Source organism: Tupaia chinensis, unplaced genomic scaffold (assembly GCF_000334495.1).
Source record: "Tupaia chinensis unplaced genomic scaffold, TupChi_1.0 Scaffold148012_1, whole genome shotgun sequence".
Lineage (NCBI taxonomy): Eukaryota > Metazoa > Chordata > Mammalia > Scandentia > Tupaiidae > Tupaia > Tupaia belangeri.
The window spans coordinates 2,056,269-2,071,631 of record NW_006207862.1 but is presented as its reverse complement, the minus strand read 5'-3'; the positions used below and the strand labels follow the sequence as shown (position 1 = coordinate 2,071,631).

General features: G+C 40.8%; 1 protein-coding gene and 1 long non-coding RNA gene across 5 annotated transcripts in view; one reads left to right on the top strand and one right to left on the bottom strand.

Moving 5' to 3' along the window:
* Positions 1 to 661: 661 nt before the first annotated feature.
* Positions 662 to 15,363, bottom strand: part of ASCC1 (activating signal cointegrator 1 complex subunit 1) — a 113,733-nt gene continuing 99,031 nt past the window's right edge. For 3 of the 4 annotated variants that reach the window (XM_006170090.3, XM_006170091.3, XM_006170092.3), the window contains exons 10-11: positions 2,143 to 2,301; positions 662 to 1,002 (exon numbers count right to left, since the gene is read on the bottom strand). In XM_006170090.3, the coding sequence (XP_006170152.1) occupies positions 2,185 to 2,301 (117 nt within the window). In that variant the 3' untranslated portion in view covers positions 662 to 1,002; positions 2,143 to 2,184. The remainder of the gene's footprint in view (positions 1,003 to 2,142; positions 2,302 to 15,363) is intronic. The other variant, XM_006170093.3, reaches the window with a different exon arrangement.
* The window catches only part of LOC102494097 (uncharacterized), a 45,415-nt gene continuing 34,232 nt past the window's right edge, over positions 4,181 to 15,363 (top strand). Inside the window, exons 1-2 of the long non-coding RNA XR_003548145.1 lie at positions 4,181 to 4,283; positions 8,466 to 8,514. This is a non-coding gene — a long non-coding RNA (uncharacterized LOC102494097). The remainder of the gene's footprint in view (positions 4,284 to 8,465; positions 8,515 to 15,363) is intronic.

The window sequence follows — 15,363 nt, the reverse complement described above, 5'->3', positions numbered from 1 at the left end:
ATCAACCATAGCCAACTACGTGGTTTGAATCCCACACCTAGTAGCTTGAAAACATACCAGGCATACATGTGCACATGCCCAAAATCCTGCAGGAAGAAATGGAGGAGATGAGATTGTGGAATGACAATCCCTATGGAGGGTGCTCTCTCACTTTCCCTGCCTCTCTCTCTGTCTCTCTCCCACAAGTGCACATCTTATAGCAAATTAAAAAAAAAAAAAGTTTGACACATGCAAGTCCTAAATCTTCAACACCTAAAAGAGGGCATCCTTGCTTCCCTGCCAAGGTTGCCCAATGGCTTGTCAGAAAGAAACCAATGTGCAAGGTAGCACCAAGATGGGATGGGGGCACTGAACTTCACAGTCAGCTTCACAGGTCAGTGCTGTCCTTGGGAACGCTCATTCTCACGCTCATTCTCAGCATCTAACAGTCTGAAGTGAGGGGAGGTAAAACCTCAACTTAAATACAAAATTATTATCGGTAGCAGAAAACGTAAGTCTTCTGGGGGAAAAAAATCAACCTGCAGGCCCCAACTACTATATAAGTTCTAGATGAATGATATACCTAGGCCAGCGAATAAGGGATGGCAACACTGTATCCTAAGACACACTGACTAAGGGGGTCAATTTAAACCTATGTGATAATACTAACAGAAAAACATAGTTACTTTGGAAATTTATTTATTCACAAACTTCTGCTTAGTACCAAATTTCTGAGTGTTAGGACACAGTCCTCACAATCTAACACACAGGGCTCAGACTTAAAGAATAGAAAGTAAAAATCAAGATAAGAACAGAAATGAAAGAAAGAACGGAGAAGAAATGAAGGGAGGAAGAAAGTAAGAAAGGGGAGAAGAGGCTGGAGCTCCCTAGCAGAGCATCGGAAAGGACTGATGGGACAGGAGCGTCTGTTAGGGGAGCACTCCGTCCTGCTGGTCTGTGGCTGACATTCTTCCAGGGAACCTGGCACATCCCGCTGATGCTACTGCTTCTGTGGCTGCTGCCCTGAGAAGGAAACAGAAAAGAGCTTCAGTACTGCAATTCCAACAGGGGGATGGAAGGCAAGGGTGGGATGAGGGGAAGGAAGAGGACTCCAACAAATATTTTTTAAAAGGACCAGTTTTAGGGCCAGCAGATGGTATAGTAGTTAAGGCACTGGACTCCCTCATGGCCAACCATTGTTCGAGTCCTGGAGCTGGTGGCTTGCTTTCTCAGTTTACTCCCTCCCCCCCCAATTTCTCTCTGGTGAGCACATGTAAACTAGAATAAACTTAGAAAAAAATAATAATTATTATAATAAATAATTAATTTTTAAAAAGATAGTATGTTTTACATTACATGTGCTTTACACATTAAAAATTGTTTTGTTTTGTTTTGTTTTTCCTAAAAGAAGGGAGCCAGCAGGTGGTATAGTGGTTATGGTGCTGGACTCCCACATGGCTGACTGTGGTTCGAGCTCTAGACCCAGTGGCTTACCACTTACACTGGGCACATGTGCATGTGTGCCCAGAATCTCAAGAGGAGAATGAAGGAGAAGGGACTGTGGCATGGCCATCAGAAAGTGATTTCTCACTTTCTCTCCCTTTGTCTCTACAGTGAGTGCAAGTGCCCTATAGCAAAAGAATCTCTCTCTTAAAAACAAAACAAACAAATAAAAAAACACAAAAAATAAGCCAAAGGCTATAGGCACAAGTTCTCCTGTACACACAGCCATTGTGACACTCTAATGACTGGGGACAACCATTAGAGGCAACAGTGAGTGTGTGGGGATCCACCCAGGAAGGTCACTTTCCAAATTTCCACATTCCTCTTTGACAATTAAAATTAAGATACTTTTTTGGGGGAAAACAGCAGATGGTGTTATGGTTGCATTGCTGGACTCCCACATAATTGACAGTAGTTCGGGTCCTAGAACTGGTGGCTTGAAACACACACAGGGCATGTGTGCCCCAAATCCCAAAAGGAGAATGGAGAAGGGATTGCAGCATGGCCATCCTCCCTGGTGTGTCTATGTGTGTGATTTCTCCCTTTCTGTCTCTTTGTCTCTCTGGTGAGTGCCCGTGCCCTATAGAAAAAAAAATCTCTCTAAAAATAAATAATAATAAAAATGAAATAAAATAAAATTAAAACACTTATCTTCAGCACCTTGGGAGGATGCTCAATTTCTAGTGCTTTCCAAGATCCAGCTCAGGAGAAGTCAATCTGTCCACAGGAGGCGTAGTTTCCAAAGCTGTCTACTGTGAACCTCTGAGAGATGTGAATTGAATTGAGTTTTAAGGAGCCAAAGTAGAAGTTCTCAAACAACTGAAAAGGAAGCATAAAAACCCAGAATGAATAGCTGAAAAAGTTACAGATAAAAACATTAAACATCAGATTCTTTTGTAAAAACACCAAGCCACAGCAATCCTAACAAACCTGTCATACTTTTTCTTTTCAGTACTTATTCTGAATAACAATCCTGGCAAGGAGAGATGGGGGTGGGAGTGAGAAAAGAACAGCCAGCTCTTCTCTCTGATTAATTTAAAGACTCCCTTGACAAGATACATAGTGAGGTCTAGGAAGTCAAATTCAAAATGTATCTCTGAGCAGATTTGGCCAAAAACTGTAACAAACATGCTGGGCGCACCCTGACTCAGGCCTGGCAGGGCTAGTATCCTGGTTTGTTACGGCAGGGTAACGTTTTACATAACACGTTTCTCTACCTACTCAATAAGGTTAATTAGAAGCAATGACTGAAATAAACAGAAGATAAGGCTCCTGGTCGACAAAAGATTCAGACAACCTAATGAACACAGAACACTCACTAGCACAACCAGAAAAATACTGCTGGTTACAGAAGAAGCGCAAATGGTAATATTTATTTAAAAACAAACAACAACAAAAACGCCTTTAATTAGACTTGAATTCAAGCCAGGACCCTAAAGTAAAAGCTCTTAACTACAACCCTTCACTTTATAAAACCTCTGGGATGTGTCAGAAAGAGGGATGAGCCAGTAAGAGGGACCTACTCTTGTGATTAGCACATTGTAAGGCAGAACCCAAAATAACATCAGAATTCACCCTAGGAAAATTAAGTCATACCACCTAAATGATGAGCATCAAAGAGTAAGAGGCTTACCTTCTTTTAGGATGTAAGAAATGCTATTCTCTTAAAATGTAAAAAATGCTATTCTCTTAAAATTTAAGATCCCAAGGAAGCCTAGGAATGCCCATACCCAGCAATCCTTGAACGAAACCTATAGGTGAGACCTTTGCACATGAGCAAATGATTGTCTTCACTTATTTTTAAACAACCTCCACATGCACGGACTTCAGCCACTACTGCCTTTCCTTTCCCTGCAATTAATGACCTAGCAAAATGTCTGAGGTTCATTAAAGGCAAACTTTATAAAACCCAGTAAATATTGATTCTTCAACATGACATCAACTTGACCCCAAAGATCTATTTAGAGGTGGTGTGCTGCATTGTCTTGTCTTTCAGAAAGGTGATCAGCAATCTCCTGCATTGATTTACACAATTAGCCTTTCTTCCTGGCTTGGCAGCCTGTTCAAACCATAGCCACCCTTCTGTGTAAAGAAATTCAGCCCGAAATGGTTATCTGCTAATCCCTTTGCTGAACACTCATTTGAAGTGAAAGGCACGTCAATGAAACTGACAGATTTATAGCTTTGCGAACTGCAGCCTTGTAGGTACAGAAACGACATAACCAAAGAGGCAATAAAGATGAGACAAAACAAAACTGAAAGGGAACTCCAACAAGGTCCTTTTCAAGGCCTGGCCGCTTATGGGTCCTCTACCTTCTTCCCTTGGCACCTATGTTTTCAAGTAAAGGAGATGTCACAGCCAGAAGCTACGAGTGACCCATCATTAAGTTCACGGAGCCTTAGGTGGATGACCTCTGGACAGCATGATTTGCTGGAACATTTTCTTCCTTCAAGTTTAAAGGAAATAGTAAATATATTGATAACAAAGCCAGGTGAGAAGTCATTTTTAAGGCAATAATTACAAAATTTGAGACTGAACATTCTCATTCTCCACAAAGATGAGAGGGCTGGAGAAAAGAGTGCTGAAGTCAGACTCTAACCTTGTACCTGGCCCACAGGGGGGGGGGCTGTGTGGCAGGGGGCAACCTTGGTCCTGGCCCACAGGGGGGGGGGGGCTGTGTGGCAGTGGGCAGATGACACCACCCACTGAAGCAACTTAGCAAAGGGTAGAAGGTCATAATGGGCAAAGATCCAGAACCACCAAGTACAAGAACCTTGTTAACTTCAGGTTCTACTGAGAAGTAGGTATTTTTTAGGATGTTTTTAAGAACTCTCTGCTCTCCTTAACCTTGTATTTATTTTACCTTCATAAATTGCCATCTTTTTTCATGCTTTTTGACGTCGTAGCAAATGAATTTCTTATCTAGAAGTCTCTAGTGCCAATCTTCATTTTAGCCTTTCCTGTCTACCTGTTATTCTCTCTGCATGTTCGTGATGACTTAGTAACATGATTTAATAACATTTTTTTGTGATTATCTTATTGTTTAGTCACTGCTATCTTTCTAGTTTTAAGCTTTTCTTTTAGTTCTATCAATTTCTAATGACTCATTAAAATATAAACTCTATAGACAGAGGAACTGAATGCTACTATACACTGTAAAAGTAGCCAGTATACTGCATATAACCTGCAATTATTTGTAGAATAAAATGACAACTAAAACTAATGCTGTAACTATCTGTGTACATCTACATATCAAAAAAAGAACATGACATATCTGGACTGGATTTGAAGGTCCAGTTTATAGGTTACCACTAAGGAATCCCTGAACAGGACTTACCAAATTATATTATCTCTAATCAAGCAGAGAGGAGGCATATCTTACTTCTAATTTGTTGTCAAGAAAAGATTGTGTAATTGGTCATGGAAATTTCTACCTGCTTCTTTTTATTTCTATAGAGGTTTTTTTTTTTTTCTTTAAAGAATTATTTTATTTAACTTTCCTTCCTTCCTTTCTTTTCTTTCTTCTTTCTTCATTTGACCAGAGAGGAACAGAGTTACGGTGAGAGAGAGATAGAGTAAGAGAGAGAGAGAGCGAGTGAGTACGCAAGCTGCCAGGTCCAGGACTCAAACCACGATTGACCATATGGGAGTCCAGCGCCTTTAACCACCACACCACATCCTGGCCCCTCTACCTGCTTCTTATTTGACAAAGCCTAGATTCCTTCATTAGCTCTAGTTTCTGACTGGGATTATGCTGAGCACCTGATATTATCATTTTCATGCCAAAAAGCACATTCCATGGCTCTGTTTCCCAGGTGCGGACCAGCTTAGAAGTGTGTCAGCAGAACCAAGGGATACTGAGGACATGGGAGTGGTCCCCTTATGAATAGTCACTGAGACCTTCATATTGTGATCTGTGTAATTTCCATATATAAAGGGCTTTTAAAAAGTTAGTGAATAAGTGGAATTAAAGTACACATTTCAGTGCAAAAAAACCTTGAAGGTCATGCCTAGCTTTTTTAAACTATGCATTCTTCTGTGAACTTTTGAAGACCTCTTCATACATTTTACTTCAATGAAAAAGTCTGCCTAAAACACAATGGACAGCAAACCGTGTGAGATGACAGGTATAGGCGATTGATCAGTGCGGTGGGAAGGAGGGCAACAATGGATGCTGAAGACTGGTGCACCCAGGAAAGCTGTCTGGAGGACACAGAAACTGTGCTGGGTCTTGTGGCCAGTACAGAAGGTAGCAGAAAGGAAGAGAACAGTATGGGGCAGAAGTGGGCCTGGCAGCCAGGCCAAGCAGACAGTTTAGATGTTTGGACAGTTCCTAAAAGCAGTGAGACAGACATATGGAGGGAGGGTAAGATTAAGGAGGACCTTGCTAAATCCCCCAGTTTATTACCACTGGACCATACCCTTCTGTCCTCCAACCACGTATCTCCATGACAGTCCGCACTTCGTCAAATCCAAATATAAAAATACCCAAGTTGGCTCAGTGTCTCCGCCAGTTGGCAGGATGCCAGGCTACAGTGCTGGAAGCCATACGGACAGTCGCATTTCGGATCACTGGCCTGGTCATCTGGAAACACTTTTTGAGTGAATACACAGCAAGGACCCTGACTAGCTGGAGGCCTGAGTGAAGGGATGGCAGTGTGACTAGACTCTGCTGGGTGGGAGTGGGGTGCTTTTCTCTTTCTGTCACATGCCATCATACATTTTTTAAAAAAAAATACAAGTATAACTGTTTATTTGGGTCTTTTTTTTTTTGCTACAGGGCGTGTGCGCTCCCCAGACAGACAGAGAGAGACAGAGAGATAGAATGCGAGAAATCGCCCCCCAGGGGGGATGGCCACGACACAATCCCTTATCCTCCATTCTCCTCTCAGGATCTTGGGCATGCACGCACACGCATCTGGCATGAGTTTAAGCCACCGGGTCTGGGACTCGAACCACGGTCGACTATGTGGGAGTCCAGCGACATAGCCATTACGCTAACTGCTGGTCCCTATTTGGGTCATTTCTGAAGGCTCCCTCATCATGTTAAACTTGTATGAAATATGACTATATGCTTTCTCTGAGTACTCAGCTATGAACCTAGTGATGGATAGGAAAAGAAATCTTTCCTTTCCTACAAAGTGACAGAAAAATGAGATTCACACCCTGGTAACTTAACTCTGCAGTCTGAGCCTTTAACCCCAACACTCTACTACCCCTTAACCATAGGTGGTTTTCCTTAAAACGAAGACACAGTAAGCCACAGTGAGGAGTACCAAGATTTCCAAAGACTGAAATGAATATATTCTTTTGCTTGCTATTCCCACCTTCACTACTACCTCTTCTCTTGAACCTGTTTTAAAAATCAGATGGCTGATTAAATGCTGTGCATAGGAAGTCAGATCCCATGTGGCTGACTTGGCTCAAATCCTGGCCCTGGTGGCTTGAAAAATAAGCCAGGCATGTGTGCATGTGTGCTCAAAATCCTAAAGGATGGAGAAACAGAGGAAAGTGGGTAGTGGAATGACCACACCCTATTTGGAAGAGTTCTCGCTCCCTGGCAAGTTCACGTGCTTTGTGGCAATAAAAAATAATCACGGTGATTGAGGTGCTGGACTCCCACAAGGCCAACCACAGTTTGAGTACCACACCTGGCAGCCTGGTTTTTCATTTTCCCTTTCTCTCTCTCTCTGGTCAAATTAAACAATAAAATAATAATAACAAATAAAATTAAGTAATAATCCAGTAGCTATAGTTTAGCTTGAAGAATAATGGAATGCTGGATGAAAATAAGTACTAAGTGGCTCCATTTAATTTAGGTACCTGAATGGGGAACAGGGAAAAAGTTTAAACTACAAGTTCCAAAAAGGAGAAAAGGAACTTGGTTGCTCATTTGAACCTAAAGTAGCTCATGAAGAGCAAGGTGTTCTATTGTTTAAAAAATAAAAGACCTAACAAGGAAAAAAATTTAAATTAAAAAAGAATCTAGTCAAGGTATTTAAAGCATGTTGAATCATTTCTCCTCACTGTTGTTTTATAATAATTCCCTCAGGGAGTTGGAAATCTAAACCATTTTCTTTCTGAAAACAATTTTCTCTGCACATGGAAACCTGCGCAGAAACACACAGAGCCCTGTTGTTATGGAAGTCGCTATTTTTTAAATCTACTGTGAAGGAACATAACAATGAATGGCTATACAAAATTATAAATAGCTGATAAGGAAATAAAAATGGAATTTAAGACTGCCAATATTTGTGATACCACTAGTAAATAATAAGTACTAACATGGATGATTTAAGAAGAAAATTTAAAGCATCTTTAAGTATGACATTTGAAAACTGTTAGGCACACAGCTGCTATCTTTTATTGAGTACACATAATATCTTTAGAAAATTAAACAAATGTTTCCTATCACCAAGTAAAGAGGTAAAATGTCCACGTAGATGGAAGGTTTTTGGTCAAAGCCAAAGCTTTCTTTTTTTTTGGAGGGGGGAGAGGTTTTTGCAATAGGACACGTGCGATCGCCAGAAAGAGAGAGAAACTGAGAGACAGAAAGTGAGAAATCACCGCCTCAGAGGGGATGGCCAGGCCGCAATCCCTTCTCCTCCATTTTCCTCTCAGGATCTTGGACATGTGCGCACATGCACCCGGTCTGAGTTTAAGCCACTGGGTCCAGGACTTCAACCATGGTCAACTATATGGGAGTCCAGCAACAGAGCCATTACGTCAACTGCTGGTCCCAGCTAAAGCTTTCTTAATGAAGAATTGTACGATAAACCCAACCACCCTGGTATCCCCTGCTCACACAATCTGTGAATCCTTTCATTTCTAGTTTGTACATTTCTGTTTCCTAGAGAGAACACAGAGGGAATTATTGATTTCTGGTAATGTAGTGGTATATACACTAAAAAAACAAATAGCAAGATTTAAAGACTAACTATAATCTTTTTGTTTTTTTTTTTTTTTTTTGCTTTCATTTCAGATCTTCCACTTTTTCCTCCCATGCCCTAGACACAACCATCAAAGACTAGGTAAAACTTCAAAATACAATGAGGCTGCAAAAATAAAACTGGAAATCTGAGACAGAAACAGGGAAGAAGGTGGAGAGGAACCTTCTCCTATCTGTGACCTCAAGCTGTAAAACTGAATGAATAGCTGGTCTCTAACAGTATAATGACAAGTCTGTTGCAGATCCCTGCCCATTGGGCTTCCAAATGAGGCTCATTCTCCTTCTTCTATAGATGGATTAACCAACTCTGTAGAAATAATAATTAATGTGGTTTATGTCTAGGCACAAATATGAGTGACCTACACAGAAAAAGACAAATATGTTTCTCAGGGTGCTAACTGTTAAATTAAACTATTTTGGCCTAAAACAGCCACAGTACTCCCACACTTGGATTCCTATGGATAAGCTGAAATTACACGTTAGGCTGTTTTCCTGAGCTGGTTGCTAAGTTATAGCCAATCACACAAGTCACACTTCAGTCAATCACAAAAAGTCCACTTTTTGGGCTCTTTATGCAGCCTACCATCCACCTGTAACCATTCCAATTATTTCTCTATTTCATTCCTTCACTTTCATTTTTGTACATCATTTTCTCCTTTCCAGAATTTAAATATAGAGTCAATCACAGGCTAACTGGAGTTGTCCAGAAGACTGGAGACAACTGGACAATTTAAATCATGTTGAGATTTACTCAATAAAAACTCTACTCTAGGAGCCAGCAGGTGGCATGGTGGTAAGGGCGCTGGACTCCCATATGGCTGACTGTGGTTCACGTCCCAGACCTGGAGGCTTGCTTTCTTGCTTGCTCGCTCTCTCTCTCTCTCTGTCTCTTTCTGGTCTAATCAAAAAATAAATAAATAAATAAGTAAGTAAGCTAAGTTAAACAGAATAATTCTTTTTTAAAAAAACACCTCTACTCTATTAAATTGGTTGGTTTATTTTCCTTTAAGCATAAGATACAGTGGTTCCTTTTGACAGCAGGAGAATTGTCAATCAGCACAAGGAGTCTTTTTTTTTTTTTTTTTGGTCTGGATCTAAAATGTGGGATATCTGGAAGTGGAGGCCTGTAACTTACAGGTGAGCTAGAAATTCTTAGATTAGTAATTAGTTGAAGAAAATCACAGGTCTCTGTTCCTGAAAAAAATGAGCACAAGAATAAGAAGGCTTACTATACATCATAAAAACACTATGCCTGGAGCAGGATGTAGCATCCCACTATCAATGGTCTGTTAACATTTGTAGGCCTCCATTAATGTTTGTAGGCCTGAGTCTTCCAGGTACCCTAGGAAACAACTCTGGAAAAGGAAGAAGTCAGAATTTGTCCTCACTTTGATGTCAAACAAAACAGTAGTCATTCCCTTCAAAGTTCTCTCTCCTAAGGAAATAGACACTTTTGTGCTATGTGGTCTTAGCAAGCTATTTGCTGCCCAAATACAACTTCAATCAGAGGAAATTCAGTTTTGGAGTACAAAATAAAGATTCAAAAATACATAATTCCTATGCCATTGTAGTCATTCTTGGTATATATGAGTTAAAGTAATCCTTAGAACATAATCTATTGCAGCTAAGTACAGGTGGTTCAATTAATGAATGCTGGTATTTAGGAAAATGTGCTAGATCACGTTTCTTCCTAAGAAAGGATGCTTTCTATTGTTTTCATGTATGGCAGTTTTAGACTTTGAAACCAAAAGCAAGGAGAACGGGAATAGCAAATGCATACTACTTTGAAGTTTTCACAGTGTTTTTTTCATATAATCTGGTTTACCAATTTCTGTGTCTCACAATTACCCCATTTACAGATAAAAGTAACAGTAATAACATTTTGTACTTAATAATAATGCTTAACCACCTACCTCCCTACCAGGGATGGTAAGAGGATGAATGGAAGACAGTCTGACAAGCACTCTGAGCTCTTTGTGAGGTACTCCCAGCAGGAAGCCTTGCTGTGGTTAAACAACACCTTTCATCTAAGGATCTAAAAGTGTGTTACAAAGCCTGGTTCATTAACCCTTCAAAAAACTGCAGTGATAGAAACCAGAGCTGAGTATTTTTATCCCTATTTAAAAGATAAGAAACAGGCTAGAACCACTATCACAGCGAGATAAATGTGAGTTGCTGGGAGCAGGTTGGAAATACAAGCCAGCAGGCCAAGTCCACAGGCAATGATGTGTAGTGCTTCTCAATTCCAATAACAAATCCAACCAAAGAATGCCAAGTGAGGAAGAAGTTCCATCCTTAGGCTATGAATATGCAATCAGACATCAAGAAAGTGTTCACTTGGTTTCCTGGCAAAGAATGAGAAACAAATGACGCAGAAAGCTATCATCACAGTCCTTGGAAGAGTCTAATTGAAAAATAACAAAACAAATAATGGCATATTTCAGAAGCATTCTTCATGAAAGAGGGCTCTAGGTATAAGATTAATAAGACTTAAGGTGGTACACGGAAAGATATGAACACTACATTTACATTTCCCCCTAAAAAAAATTATTCTGAGCTTCCGTCAAAGTACCACGCAATTATCAAGCATAGACCCTAAAGGCAGCACAGCAATAAAAGGCAACACTGAGAGTTGACTCACATAGGAAAGTCGCCGGTTCATGTCCAGAGACCTCTCTGAACACACAAGGTACACAAACGGCCATGGTGTGGGGCTGGCTGGAGCTGGTGAATCACAGCCAGAAACCCTGTTGAAAGTGCTGTCTCCCACGTTTCTTCCTAAGAAAGGATGCTTTCTATTGTTTTCATGTATGGCAGTTTTAGACTTTGAAACCAAAAGCAAGGAGAACGGGAATAGCAAATGCATACTACTTTGAAGTTTTCACAGTGTTTTTTTCATATAATCTGGTTTACCAATTTCTGTGTCTCACAATTACCCCATTTACAGATAAAAGTAACAGTAATAACATTTTGTACTTAATAATAATGCTTAACCACCTACCTCCCTACCAGGGATGGTAAGAGGATGAATGGAAGACAGTCTGACAAGCACTCTGAGCTCTTTGTGAGGTACTCCCAGCAGGAAGCCTTGCTGTGGTTAAACAACACCTTTCATCTAAGGATCTAAAAGTGTGTTACAAAGCCTGGTTCATTAACCCTTCAAAAAACTGCAGTGATAGAAACCAGAGCTGAGTATTTTTATCCCTATTTAAAAGATAAGAAACAGGCTAGAACCACTATCACAGCGAGATAAATGTGAGTTGCTGGGAGCAGGTTGGAAATACAAGCCAGCAGGCCAAGTCCACAGGCAATGATGTGTAGTGCTTCTCAATTCCAATAACAAATCCAACCAAAGAATGCCAAGTGAGGAAGAAGTTCCATCCTTAGGCTATGAATATGCAATCAGACATCAAGAAAGTGTTCACTTGGTTTCCTGGCAAAGAATGAGAAACAAATGACGCAGAAAGCTATCATCACAGTCCTTGGAAGAGTCTAATTGAAAAATAACAAAACAAATAATGGCATATTTCAGAAGCATTCTTCATGAAAGAGGGCTCTAGGTATAAGATTAATAAGACTTAAGGTGGTACACGGAAAGATATGAACACTACATTTACATTTCCCCCTAAAAAAAATTATTCTGAGCTTCCGTCAAAGTACCACGCAATTATCAAGCATAGACCCTAAAGGCAGCACAGCAATAAAAGGCAACACTGAGAGTTGACTCACATAGGAAAGTCGCCGGTTCATGTCCAGAGACCTCTCTGAACACACAAGGTACACAAACGGCCATGGTGTGGGGCTGGCTGGAGCTGGTGAATCACAGCCAGAAACCCTGTTGAAAGTGCTGTCTCCCTCTCTTTCTCTCTTTCTCTTTCACTCACTCAGTAAACTTAAAATTTTCAAGCTCTTCACATCTTGCATGTTCTTCTGGCCACATGCAGACAACTGAAGAGAGCAAATGTGGGCGGTATGAAGAGGCAGGAAGGAAGTGGAGATCCGCCACATGCAGGGGTCAAATAAACCTTCCATCTACTTAAATAGTATTCCTATAGGCTGTGCCCATATAGATTCTTCTCTTGTTTACATAATTCCTATGCCATTGTAGTCATTCTTGGTATATATGAGTTAAAGTAATCCTTAGAACATAATCTATTGCAGCTAAGTACAGGTGGTTCAATTAATGAATGCTGGTATTTAGGAAAATGTGCTAGATCACGTTTCTTCCTAAGAAAGGATGCTTTCTATTGTTTTCATGTATGGCAGTTTTAGACTTTGAAACCAAAAGCAAGGAGAACGGGAATAGCAAATGCATACTACTTTGAAGTTTTCACAGTGTTTTTTTCATATAATCTGGTTTACCAATTTCTGTGTCTCACAATTACCCCATTTACAGATAAAAGTAACAGTAATAACATTTTGTACTTAATAATAATGCTTAACCACCTACCTCCCTACCAGGGATGGTAAGAGGATGAATGGAAGACAGTCTGACAAGCACTCTGAGCTCTTTGTGAGGTACTCCCAGCAGGAAGCCTTGCTGTGGTTAAACAACACCTTTCATCTAAGGATCTAAAAGTGTGTTACAAAGCCTGGTTCATTAACCCTTCAAAAAACTGCAGTGATAGAAACCAGAGCTGAGTATTTTTATCCCTATTTAAAAGATAAGAAACAGGCTAGAACCACTATCACAGCGAGATAAATGTGAGTTGCTGGGAGCAGGTTGGAAATACAAGCCAGCAGGCCAAGTCCACAGGCAATGATGTGTAGTGCTTCTCAATTCCAATAACAAATCCAACCAAAGAATGCCAAGTGAGGAAGAAGTTCCATCCTTAGGCTATGAATATGCAATCAGACATCAAGAAAGTGTTCACTTGGTTTCCTGGCAAAGAATGAGAAACAAATGACGCAGAAAGCTATCATCACAGTCCTTGGAAGAGTCTAATTGAAAAATAACAAAACAAATAATGGCATATTTCAGAAGCATTCTTCATGAAAGAGGGCTCTAGGTATAAGATTAATAAGACTTAAGGTGGTACACGGAAAGATATGAACACTACATTTACATTTCCCCCTAAAAAAAATTATTCTGAGCTTCCGTCAAAGTACCACGCAATTATCAAGCATAGACCCTAAAGGCAGCACAGCAATAAAAGGCAACACTGAGAGTTGACTCACATAGGAAAGTCGCCGGTTCATGTCCAGAGACCTCTCTGAACACACAAGGTACACAAACGGCCATGGTGTGGGGCTGGCTGGAGCTGGTGAATCACAGCCAGAAACCCTGTTGAAAGTGCTGTCTCCCTCTCTTTCTCTCTTTCTCTTTCACTCACTCAGTAAACTTAAAATTTTCAAGCTCTTCACATCTTGCATGTTCTTCTGGCCACATGCAGACAACTGAAGAGAGCAAATGTGGGCGGTATGAAGAGGCAGGAAGGAAGTGGAGATCCGCCACATGCAGGGGTCAAATAAACCTTCCATCTACTTAAATAGTATTCCTATAGGCTGTGCCCATATAGATTCTTCTCTTGTTTGTTTGTTTGTTTGTTTTGTTTTTATTGTTTTAAGTGAGCATGTACACTTGCTAGAGAAAGAAAGCACCTCTCAATGGGGTGTGGTCAGTTGTAATCCTTTTCTTCTATTTCTCCATCCTGTTGGATTTGGATATTCCCTAGAAATCCATGTGTTGGGACTTGATCGATTGTAAAGGTGTTAAGTGAAAATTTAATTCCTTCTTGGTGTCTCAGGGTAGGGCCTGTGGGTGTGATAAGGTCTGGTGAAGGGGGTAGGAGGGTTATGACTGAGTTCTGGTGGGTTTTTTTTATAGGCAGAGGGAATGAGACCAGAATGGCAGAGAAACTCACGACACTAATGTGTTCTGCTCTGCTAAAGTGCCACCATTATGGATGCCTTTGGACTTTCCAGCCACCAGAGTCATGCATTTTGCAAATAAACCTCTGTTCTCTTTATAAACCACCCAGTCTCAGGTATTTCTGTTAGCAACACAAAAAGATACTAAGAGGGGACAAAAAGATTCTTAGGGCGAACTGTACTTTAATGCTCCCCTGTTGATGACTGTAGTGGCCACTCTCCACCTTTAAATGAGGATGATACTTTACAAGGATGTTTTGTAGTCACAGTAAAATAAATTATAAAATGAGATTTTGATCTTTAATTATTATTGTCACTCACCGACTATAACCTCTAATGTAGCATTCCTGGAACCAAGAAGTAGAATTTACTTAAAAGAAAAAAACATTTATAGGAGTTCTGAGAGCTTACAGTCTCCGCTGTTATTATCTGGTCTCATAGGGCTGTAACATTTTTAAAGACCGAAATAGGAACAGCTACTTCAGAAAAGATGACACTGTGGTTGGCAGGTAGCTACTATCCTGGAATCATCTCCAAATACAGCTCTGAGTCTGTCCAAGACGCCACTTTTCATCTGAAACCTTGAACTACAGTGATCAATGGTGTGAGAACCAATAATGAGAGCTAACGATAGCCAATAAAAAGAGGGCACAATGTACTCTGGAAGGCCTGGAGGACCTCAGAAGCAAGAAGCAAGGTCAAGACCAGTCCTTGGGAGGAGTAATTCTTACCACCATCTTTGCCTCGATAAAGAAGGCAGCAACAAGGCTGTAGCTCAGTGGATGGGCTGCACTTTCCCGCCCATCAGCATGCCACTCCTGCTTTGCTCCTGTTTCTGTCTACCAAAAAGCTTGCATAGCCCAGAGCCCAAGACCTCCCTCTCCAATGGCTGAGATGGCATCCCTTGCACCGAATGGAACCAGGAGCTTCTTGGGTCATTCTGCTCTCCCCAGTCAGCTCCCTGCCAGGACCATGGTGGGAAGAACGTTAACAGTCTGCCCTAAGGAGGCGCCTGGCAAAAGCCAGAGCTGGGAATGAAGGTTTTAAAACTTCCTTCAAA